The sequence below is a fragment of the Macaca fascicularis genome, chromosome 2, assembly GCF_037993035.2.
Source record: "Macaca fascicularis isolate 582-1 chromosome 2, T2T-MFA8v1.1".
Lineage (NCBI taxonomy): Eukaryota > Metazoa > Chordata > Mammalia > Primates > Cercopithecidae > Macaca > Macaca fascicularis.
In genome coordinates this window covers 87,473,562-87,485,640 of record NC_088376.1, presented here as the reverse complement: position 1 = coordinate 87,485,640, position 12,079 = coordinate 87,473,562, and the positions used below count along the sequence as shown (strand labels likewise).

At 37.6% G+C, this 12,079-nt stretch overlaps 1 protein-coding gene and 1 non-coding gene across 8 annotated transcripts in view; both read right to left on the bottom strand.

Moving 5' to 3' along the window:
• The window catches only part of NAALADL2 (N-acetylated alpha-linked acidic dipeptidase like 2), a 1,467,871-nt gene that overhangs the window by 59,734 nt on the left and 1,396,058 nt on the right, over positions 1-12,079 (bottom strand). For all 7 annotated transcript variants that reach the window (XM_065540193.2, XM_074031421.1, XM_065540194.2 and 4 more), the window contains one exon: positions 4,577-4,670. In XM_065540193.2, the coding sequence (XP_065396265.1) occupies positions 4,577-4,670 (94 nt within the window). The remainder of the gene's footprint in view (positions 1-4,576; positions 4,671-12,079) is intronic.
• On the bottom strand, positions 2,581-2,686 carry LOC123572112 (small nucleolar RNA U13). The gene has a single exon (XR_006696448.2). It is a non-coding gene; the product is annotated as a small nucleolar RNA U13 (small nucleolar RNA).

Below are 12,079 nucleotides of genomic sequence, written 5' to 3'. Positions count from 1 at the left end.
TGCAACTTTTTGTGTCTTATCTACCTGTGACCTGGAAGTCCCCTCCCTCCTTCAAGTGGTCCCGCCTTTCTGTAACAAACCAATGTACATATATTACATACATAAATTGATGTCTGAGTCTGTGTCATGGGTGCATCATTAATGTTGAAAAATAAACTTTCTAAGTGGACTGAGACCTATCTTAGATATTTTGAGTTCACACTTGTTAATGTGTCTTTTGTTATAGGCATCTCAACCATCAACCTAGTGATAAGTGAAGAAAGAAATCTTTTCTCCCCTACATTTGCATGCCCCTCTGAAGGCTGGAAAAAATCCAAAATTATGGTGAATTATCTAATTTATAATATGTATCTCTTCTAGGCTCTTAATGCTGCCCCCAAAAACTTATATTTTCATGATTTTTCATTTTCTTACCCTCCTAAAAAAACCGGTTATTTTATGCTTTTCTAATCTAAAGAAACTTGCCAAGGAACCCCAACACCAAGGTTACCCATCTGCTGTGTGTTCTGCCTCCCTTCACATTTTCATGGATGGACTACTGTGTTCCTGCTTTGGTCGAATGTTATGTCCCCCCCAAAATTCACATGTTTAAATCTAACTCCTAAAGTGATGGTATTAGGAGGTGGAATCTTTTAGAATTGATTAGTTCATGAGGCCAGAACCCTAAAAAATTAAATTAGTACCCTTTTAAAAGAAACACAAGACAGCTCCCTCAACCTTTCTTCCATGTTAAGTTAATAGCAAAAAGATGGCCAACTTTGAAGCCAGAAATGAACCCTCACCAAGCAGCAAAACTGCTGATGCCTTGATCTCAGATATCAGCCTCCAGAATTGTAAGAAATAAATTACTGTTGTTGATAAGCCATCCAATCTATGGTATTTTCTTATAACTGCCTGAATGGACTATGACAGTTCCTAACTAATGCAAAGTCCTCAATCCTTGTGCTTGAAAACTAGCGCAGTGATTCTCCCTTTACTCTCTTCCGTTAGCAAATTTTACCTCTCCACTAGATCACTGTCAACAAAATAAAAACATGCTACACTTCCTTGACTCCATATTTTTTTTCCACCTATACCATTGTTACAGGAAAGGGGTCCCCATCCAGACCCCCAAGAGAGGATTCTTGGATCTTATACAAGAAAAAATTAAGGGCGAGTCCACAGTGCAAATCAAAAGCAAGTTTATTAAGAAAGTAAAGTGGTGAAAGAACAGCTACTCCATAGACAGAGCAGGACATTTCCTAAAGTAAGAGGAGGAACATGTCTGCCCTAGTACAATGATTGTTTATATACAGGATAAAAAAGATCTTGGGGGGATGTGCTCTGCTACAAGGGTTTGTGATAAAGGATTAATTTTCTTAATTACTATATTTTGCAAGAATCAATATTGTTGTCTTTAAAGCAAAATTAGGAAAACCTTTGTTCTCAACATATCCTGATATTGGAACACTCCCAAGTCTGGGTCTGTTGAGTAAACATTATCAATCTCTTCCTTTAACCATAAACATCAAGAGACTAGGAATGCCTAACTTTCCGCGCATGTGGCCCTAGCAAGTCCCAGCCTCATTTTACTAGCCCTTACTCAAGGTGGAGTCACTCTGGTTCAAATGCCTCTGACACCACCACATATTGCCAATTTATTACATCTCATTTTATTTCAAATGCCTTCTAATCCAGCTTTTGCTTGTACTAATCTTCTAAAATGGTTTTGTTAAGATCATCAATGACTTCCACGTTGCTAAATCCCGTAGTCAATTTTCTGTTCTCCTTTTCTTTACCCATTACCAGCAGTTGATACAGTTGATTACTTCCTCTTTGAAATGTTTTATCCACTTGGCCTCTGGTTATAAGATTCACTTCTTTTTCTATTTTTTTTTGGCCACTCCTCCTTGGTCTCCTTCTATAATTGTACCTTTTATCCCAGTTTCTAAAGGTAGGAGTGCCTCAAAAGTCTTAGAGCTTTTCTGTACTCTACATGCAATCCCCTAGTAATTTCATCTAGGATGAATCCAAAATTTATATTCTCAGGTCAGAGCTCTCCAACATACTCTGGATATAACTGCTATGTTCTGCTATGACATTTATTTTGGGAAGGCAAATTTGTATCAAAGTAATTAATATTATGGCATTTTGTGATTGGTATTAATTTGAGTATAATTCTATTTTCAGATTTGCTTTTATTTATGCTAATTTTGTTCCACTATGGGAATATGTAGGTATATTTCTTAGGAGCAGGGATTTTAATTTTGGTTTACTTATCTAGCTGCTGTTTGCTTTTGTTTTGTTTGTTTGTTTCATAAATATTTGTAAATGAATGAAAAAGTGGATTCAGGAGATGTGAAGTTCATGGGGATTATATGCAAAAATGTTTGTATACATTTAACTTTCTGTAGAGAAGGATAATAATTTTCTTCAGATGTTGAAAAGGTCCTTAATCATCCACACAAACCAGATTAATAATATAATTCTAGAAATAAACCAATAGGTCATTTTTTGAGCATCAGTATTAGCCCATTTTACTTAAAATGTTTATATAGTGGTTATAATGCTGAAATATTGTGCCCATTTGTAGATTTGTTATGTCAGACAATTGAAATGTGCCAATGTGCTAACAAGGTTTGAAGGAGGTAAATCTCATACATTGGCCTGAAAACCAAATCATCACAAATATGAACCACAAAAAGATCATATATATGAATTTTGAATAATAAACCCCATTGTTTAAAAAATGGATTTTAGCATGTATAACGACAGTATTGCTAACATTTTTGGCCTCAGAAAAGCAACCTATCATTTATAATTCTATTATATAATGTTAGCATTTCGCAGTATACTCTTTGGGGCTTCTTTTCATGCATAATAGCATAATAGCTATTGCTTTTAGATGAACAGGTATTGTGAAGTTGTTAACCTTCTTTTGTTCTCTGAAAGTTTAAAGTTTTATATGGAATACCAACAGAATTTTCTGAAGTATAAAATATAAAAACTAAAGAAACAGCAAAACAGTTTACAGAAAAAATAAAATTAATGTTTAAAAAATATTTGCAGAAATGATATTTATTATTCACAAAACTATTTAGAACTTTATTTATACCTTCTTTGTTCTTATTTTGCAAAATGCCATGTTTGGTTGCCCAAAGTGACTGCTACAGGTAGACACACTGACAACAGTAAGGCGAAAACCTAGTGTAGGTAGGAAAGAATGGAAACTATATAGAGACTAACTTAGATATATAAAAAGGAGAGCAATATGAGGCTATTTGTATGGTAACAAATAGCTGTAAGTGGCTCAAATTGTTCACAAGGTCATGGTTTTACGGTCACTATAATAAAATCATAAGAAGTATTGAGAGGGAAAAAATGGAGTAATCTCTAATCCAGGCAGTAAGAAACAATCCAGGTAAAGAAAAAAAAGGAGGCACTGGGTGCGGTGCCTCACGCCTGTAATCCCAGTACTTCTGGAAGCCGAGGCAGGCAGATTGTCTGAGCTCAGGAATTCGTGACCAGCCCGGGCAACATAGTGAAACCCCGTCTCTACTGAAACACAAAGGCCGGGCACAGGCCGGGCATGGTGGCCTGTGCCTGTAGTCCCAGCTAGTTTGGGAGGCTAAGGCAGGAGAATTACTTGAACCTGGGAGGTAGAGGTTGCAGTTAGCCGAGGTCACACCACTGCACTCCAGCCTGGGCAACAGAGAGTGAGGTTCCATACCAAAAGGAAAAAAAAAGAGAGAGAGAGAGAGAGAAAGATTAAATTTTCAGCTATTGGAAATATTTGGCTTTTTAGAATGATCCATTTTCAAAGGATTACTGTTTCAGCTCTACAGTTATCATATTGACTTTTTCATTGAGAAGTAGTTGTCCACAAATGACTCATTAAAGATCTGTTTAGGAAGATGTGTGACTCAAAGAGGAGGCGGGTGAAATCTTTAATCACAATACTGACCTTTGTATTTGGTTAATGAAGACAAATTAGGAGCCTAATTGAAAGATTTGTATGTAGATGAAGGGGAAATGAAGGTAATTATTAGGGTGGGGTGAGAATTCTGCTGAGAGAGATATAATCAAACATGAAGGAATTGAAATAGAGATTCAGAAATAATTGCCTGGCTTCTTCTTTATCACCTTCGATCTAAGTTCTGAGCCAATATCTCAGTCAAATGGAATGGGACCCATACCACACAGAAACCAACTCCAAAAGAGAAACTTCTGGACCAGTCTTGTTTGAACTGATTGACTGTTAGGTACGATGTTAAAAAAAAAAATGGATCATTGAACTATATTATTCTATATGAGACCTGTAAATAATAACAGAAACTTAGAATTATAAATCTCTTTGATAAAATAGATGGGCCATCCTTTAAAACCTGATATTCTCCTTTATGCTTACACATAAGTGCATTTCATTTTTGTTGATTGAAAGCTAAAATTCTTCCAGGCCCTTCCCAGGATCACCCTCTCCAGGAAGGACAGCATTGCCATAGCTAGTAAGATCATTGATGACTTCATCCATTCCTTGTTGAAAATTAGTTGAACAATGCTTCATTGGTAAAATTACTATAATTCAAAGGAAAATTACCTTTAAGGTTGTTTTGAACTTCTAAAGCTATATCAATTGCATTAAAGGGCAGAACAGGTTCGTTGGCAATTTGCAAAATCACTTCTCCTGAGAGCTGAAAGAAAAAAAGGAAAAAGAAAATACTAGCATTCAGTAATCAGGAGTTTTCATTTGTTTGTTTTTAATTATTTCAGGTATTTTTATACATCTAGAGGAGCGAAAACACACAGGAATAATATAGTTTTATAAAATCTCTTTTTCTTTTAAACCTTTATTTAATTTTATCTTTCTATAAAGAAAAAGTCCTCAGCTCTTTTTCATGTCTCAGAATAGCATAAAGAAATATATCATTCCTTTTGTGAGCTGAAATATTAAGAAATGGCTTCCCTAATTGAAAGAGTTGTAATATTTAGACTTTAAATAATTCCTTACAGTTCATAATATCACATGATCAAACAAACAGTAGAGAGGAGCACCTGAAAATCAATGCCTGGTTATTGGACTAAGGAAAACTTCAGACAAAATTAATGATTGATCTATTTTATTTGATAACCTACAGGCCACATTTGGCAGTTTACTTTGAAGGTAAACAGGCTTCCAAGTTAACTTGTTTTGTGATTTATGGTAACATCCTGTCACTGAGTAAAGAATTTTTTTCTGAGTTCCCCAAATTACATACTGATGAATGCATAACCTAATGACATTGAAAAGGATGCTGATTTGTTTTTGAATTGTGAAGTTTTGCTGATTTGTTTCAGAATCAGGAAGTTTTGCCAATTGTCTTGTATGTAGACATTGTAACCTGGATGTTGATATTTGTAGCCAGTGATTGTAACCTCTATATTATACCCTCCAGTATAAAGAACAACTCTGATATGAGGAGTCTTCCTCCTTTCTTCTAAACTTCCTTAGGAAAGCCTCCCAACCTGTAACAGACTCTTTGTTGGTGTGTCTTCACGGGTAGATCTTCACATTTGGCTTCCAATAACCCTTCTTCAAAATCTTAGATACGATTTTCCTTCATGCTTTTATTCTATTCCTAATTGCTGTTTTAATTTTTATAACTTTCTATAATTGAAACTAATAGTATTAATACATCTTTGAGATCGATGCTTAAAATAAATACAAATTTTAAAAGACATCCCCAAAGCTCATATCTGTAATTTTTATACATGCATAATTCCCCCATGACCCCACCCCAAAACTGTCTGAATATTGACACATGCACTACAGCTGAACTAGCATCTGCTTAACAGGCTGAACAAGTCATAAGCATTCATACACATCTCAAAGGACCTTAGGGCTGACAGAAAGTGCCATTGTTACCTCTCTCTCTCTCTCTCTCTCTCTCTCTCTCTCATAAGTGATATTTAATACTTACCTGGGCTTAACGAATGTCCCTACATCTCTCATAACCCTGAAGGCAGCACACAGGGAAATGTGACCGTGTTGATATTATTAATGCAGTATGAAATGTGGTTAGTGAATGAAAAACATTGTCTTGTGAAACTACACAGGGGAAATTAGCACACTAACTTGAGACACAATGCATAAAAGATATAATTTACAAGGAAATTATTCTGTTACATATCCAAATATATATATTCAACAAGGTGCAAATTCCATTTAAATTTTGATATGGTTTGGCTCCGTGTCCCCACCCAAATTTCATCTTGTAGCTCCCATAATTCCCATGTGTTATAGGAGGGACCTGGTAATAGATGACTGAATCATGGGGTATATCTTTCCCATGCTGTTCTTGTGATAGTGAATGTGTCTCACAAGATCTGATGGTGTTAAAAATGGGAGTTTCCCTGCTTTCTTTTTTCCTGCTACCATCCTTGAAAGATGTGACTTGCTCCTCCTTGTATTCCACCATGATGGTGAGCCTTCCCCAGCCACGTGAAACTGTGAGTTTTCCATTAAACCTCTTTCCTTTGTAAATTGCCCGGTCTTCAGTATGTCTTTATCAGCAGCATGAAAACAGACTAATACAATAAATAGGTACCAGGAATGGGGCACTGCTGAAAAGATACCTGAAAATGTGGAAGCAACTTTGGAACTGGGAAATAGGCAGATGTTGGAACAGTTTGGAGGGCTGAGAAAAAGACAGGAAAATGTGGGAAAGTTTGCAACTCCGTAGAGATTTGTTGAATGACTTTGACCAAAATGCTGACAATTATAGAGAAAATGAAATCCAGGGTGAGGTGGTCTCAGATAAAGATAAGGAACTTGTTGGGAACTGGAGCAAAGGTGACTCTTGTTATGTTCCAACAAAGAGATTGGTGGCATTTTGCCTCTGTCCTAGAGATTTGTGGAACTTTGAATTTGAGAGAGATGATTTAACGTATCTGGTAGAAGAAATTTCTAAGCAACAAAGGATTCAAGAGATGACTTGAGTGTTGATAAAGGCATTCAGTTTTAAAAGGGAAACAGACCATAAAAGTATGGAAAATTTGCAGCCTGACAATGCGATAGAAAAGAAAATGCCATTTTCTATGGAGAAATTAAAGGCAGCTAGAGAAATTTGCTCAAGTAAAAAGGAGCCAAATGTTAAATCATCAAGACAATGGGGAAAATGTCTACAGGGCATGTCAGAGACCTTTGTGTGCAGCCCCTCCCATCACAAGCCTGGAGGTTTTGGAGGAAAAAATAGTTTTGTTGGCCAGGCCCAGGGGCCCTCTGCTGTGTTCAGTCTGGGGACTTGGTGCTCTGAGTCCCAGCTACTCCATTCTTGACTAAAAGGGGCCAAGGAACAACTCAGGATGTTGCTTCAGAGGGTGGAAGCCTCAAGTCTTGGTAGCTTCCACATGGTATTGGTCCTGTGGGTACACAGAAGTCAAGAATTGTGGTTTGGAACCTCTGCCTAAATTTCATAAGGTGTATGGAAATGCCTGGATGCCCAAGCAAAAATGTTTGCAGGGGTGAGGCCATCATGGAGAACCTCTACTAGGGCAGTGCAAAAAAGAAATGTGGGGTCACAGCCCCCACAGAGTCCCTACTGGGGCACCACCTAGTGGAGCTGTGAGAAGAGGGCCACCATCCTCAGACTCCAGAATGGTAGATCCACCGGCAGCTTGCACTGTGTACCTGAAAAAGTCACAGATGCTCAACACTAGCTGGTAAAAGCAGCCAGAAGGGGGGCTATACCCTGCAAAGCCACATGGGTGGAGCTTCCCAAGGCCGTGAGAACCCACATCTTGCATCAGCATAACCTGGATGTGAGATATGGAGTCAAAGGAGATCATTTTAGAACTTTAACACTTGACTGCCCTGCTGGATTTTGGACTTGCATGGAGCCTGTAGACCCTCTGTTTTGGTCAATTTCTCCCATTTGTAATGGCTGTATTTACCCAATGCCTGTACCCCCATCGTATCTAAGAAGTAACTAACTTGCTTTTGATTTTACAGGCTCATAGATGGAAGGGACTTGCCTTGTCTCAGATGAGACTTTGGACTGTGGACTTTTGAGTTAATGCTGAAATGAGTTAAGACTTTGGGGAACTGTTGGGAAGGCATGTTTCGTTTTGAAATGTGAAGATACCAGATTTGGGAGGGGCCGGGGTGCAATGATATGGGTTGGCTCTGTGTTCCCACCCAAATCTCGTCTTGTAGCTCCCATACTTCCCACATGTTGTGGGAAGGACCCAGTAGGAGATGACTGAATCTTGGGGGCGGGTCTTTCCCATGCTGTTCTTGTGATAGGGAATGGGTCTCATGAGATCTGATGATGTTAAAAACAAAAGTTTTCCTATACAAGCTCTCTCTTTTCCTACTGCCATCCATGTAAGATGTAACTTGCTCCACCTCGCCTTCTGACATGATTATGAGGCTTCCCCAGCCTCATGGAACTGTGAGTTCTCCATTAAATCTCTTTCCTTTGTAAATTGCCCAGTCATCAGTATGCTTTTTTTTTTTTTTTTTTTTTTTGAGATGAAGTCTCGCTCAGTCACCAGGCTGGGGTGCAGTGGTGCAATCTGGGCTCACTGCAAGCTCCACCTCCCTGATTCACACCATTCTCCTGCCTCAGCCTCCCAAGTAGCTAGGACTACAGGTGCCTACCACCATGCCCGGCTAATATTTTTGTACTTTTTTTTTAGTAGATACGGGGTTTCACCATGTTAGCCAGGATGGTCTCGATCTCCTGACCTTGTGAGCCACCTTCCTTGGCCTCCCAAAGTGCTGGGATTACAGGCGTGAGCCACTGCGCCCAGCCCGCTATGCCTTTATCAGCAGTGTGAAAATGAACTAATACAATATTAAAAGTTATATTTCCCAATTGTTTGCACAATTCAAGTCATAAAAATACAATTCAATTTGATCTTCTTCTATATGCTTGGGAAAATGTATTTATTAGAAATAAAGAGAAGAAAGAACCCCTTTTTAATTTTTATTTTAAGTTCTGGGGTACATGTGCAGGATATGCGGGTTTGTTACACAGGTAAATGTGTACGATGGTGGTTTGCTGCACTTATCAACCCATCACCTAGGTATTAAGCCCCACGTGCATTAGCTATTTTTCCTAATGCTCTCCCTCCTGCCACCCTACCCCCCTACCAGACCCCAGTGTGTGTTATTCCCCTCCTGCATCCATGTGTTCTCACTGAAGAACCACTTTTGATAATCTTTTATTCCTTTGTTTTCTCCCAAATGTAGCAACCAATTTCTAACATACCTTTGCAGAGACTTATCCTCAATATTGGGGTGCTGAAAAAGTATTCTACCACATGAGACTTTGACATACTGAGCTAAAGAAAGAGCCTCAAGGTCTCTCTGCCCTTGCTTGCCCCGTACCCTCCCAACACTTCTGTCTCTCTCAAAGCAAAAGATGAGGATGTTCTCTGAAGTTCTCTTATCCATCTAAAAACTGTGAACCTCCAAAGAGGAACACAATTACCTTTCATCCTTTCTTGGAAATCTCATTGTCAATGAGGGATGCAACCACACCTGGATGGACTTTTTCAAAAAGATAGTGTTGCCTCTAAGGATGATTCAAATACTAAAGAGAATCATTTACAAATTAATTTTGTCTCCCAGGTCCATTTATTATCCCTAATAATAATTTACCATTCATGAGAAGAATGGTCTAAATTCCCAATCTCTCTCTCTGCTTTACAATAAAGGGCACATAAATATATTTCTATAGTCCACTGAGTTATTGGGTAATCTTAAGCAATTCCCCCCTATCCTGCACATGAAATAAATATCTATGCCTTTTTCTCCTATTAGTCTGCCTGTTGTCAGTTCACTTTCAGCAAACCTTCAGACAGTGGAGGGAAAGCTTTCCCTTTGCCCCTACACCAGCCTAGTGGTCACAAAAATCCTGGGAAACTGCCTACTTTGATCATGCTGTACTTCAGGAAATATATTGTTTGCCATAGATTGATATAAATTATCCATCAACTCCACCTCACTTCATCCAAATCATACAAGGAACACCAAAATATAAAAATAAATTATTTATAAAAAGGATTTTTAAAAGAAATTAAGAAGGATTAAGATGGATTTTTTTCTTTCCGAATTTGCACTGTATAATAGGGACTCCAGAAAAGACATGTTTTGTTTACACTTAGAATCTGGATACCACACATTACAAAAGATTCAAAGAAAAGAAAAAGGAGGAGGGAGAAAGGCGACTTCTTTGAGTGCTGCTGCAGAAAGCTCTTGTGTTTGTTTTTTAAGAGTGGCTTGGCACCTTGAACATTGGAATATAAGCCAACTACCTTGCTATTTCTTTCAAAGAGAAACTGGCAACAGAGATTGAGACTTCAGAAACACCTGGCCCACTATGGAATGCTTAGACTAAATCGGCTTTCTTTGCAGCTTCGTAAGCAAGAGGAAGATTTGTATACTCCTTGCCATGCAGCACAAAGAGATGAGCCACACTGCATATTCTTACCCACTCTGAAACTCGGTCTTCCTCAGGCATGCCAGAACAACTTTCCTTTACATTCATATGAGGTCTCATTCTTTTTAAAGTGCTTTATACCTGTATATCTCATTTCATTATCCTGACAACCCTAAGAGACAGATAGATGGGGAATTAATATCTTATGCTAAAAACACGGAGAATCAGCTTCACTGAGAACAGTTAACAGTAATGGCAAAGTTAAAATATCAATAACCAAATTTTCTGGAGCACCTACTAGGTATCAGGGCTGTATGGAAGTTTTCAAACATCATTCTCTCTAATTCTCACAACAGCTCAGTAAGGCAGGTATCATGTTCATATAAAAAAAGAAATTGAGGCTCTCAGAGATTAGCTAACTTGCTCAAGTCACCTACCCAAGTGTCATCGATTTGAAGGCCTGTGCTACTTTTTTTGCTATGGCACAAGGTTTAAGTCAGAATCTAGAAAAAGTCTCTCAGTTGGTTATTTGTGGAAAACTAAAGCTGCACTCTGAATTCTTTACTTCTTGCCAACTGTTCTTTCCACTATACTACTGTGTTTCTTGGTGAAGAAAAAAATACAAAAACCTATATTTCTTGTAATACTACTCGCCAATACCTGTAATAACTTATTTCTAATCCTGAACATCTATGATATTTGCATGCCTGTGGCACATAGCATAAGTAAATAACTATTCAATATCTGTAAAATTACAATGCAATGACTTTACAAGCACATATGTGCCTCAGGACCTGGTGTCTTTCCTTTTCCACTGTTCTCTGACCATACTAGCCCTGAGCAGAAGATGAAAGAAGAATAAATTAGAAATAAAAACCTGTACAGAACTAAAAATATTTTAAAAATATAAAAGGATCATTGTGTTGAAAACTGAGTTAATCACCACATTGCAAAGGCTTTCCTCTCTTACTAAATAATATTGATGTTTCTAGAGTTAGTGGTCTTGCTGGTATTAGGCAAGATCAGATTGTCAAAAGATAAAAACTATACATAGAAACTTATTCTAGATTTTTAAGAATACAAATATCACCCTATGAGACAACAAGGTAACAGATGACTTACAAAGTTTAAGGAAAAAGTATACACACACAGAGACACGTGTGTGTGTGTGTGTGTGTGTGTGTGTGTGTATTAAGTTTTCTTAAAATACTCTTTTGCACCTTTAAATACAACTAAAATTACTTCAGGCCAAAGAAAGATAAACTTTTATATGGGATAACTAATTCTTTGACTTCGTCACAAGTCTTTCTCTTACTCACCAGACCAATGTAGAAAGAAAAAAATTATTTACTAAACTGTCAATATCTAAAAAGTAGGCACATTTTCTCCCCTTAATTATTGTAGCTATTACCCAGTATGGTGACTGCATTTGCAATAAATGCTTTTAACAAAGTTTTCATTTATTGAGTGGACAATGCAGTAAAACATATACAGGTTCACTAAAATAATACCATTGCCTTGAGTCTATAATGTAATTTCTCTTTAGCCACAAGCATGGCTGAGCATTGTGTGGTTTTCTATATTTTTATATACCCAGATTAAAGTACCCAATAGTTTATACCTTTCACTTAAGCTGTAAGTTAAACTATTATCATGGGATTTTTTTATGTCCTCAA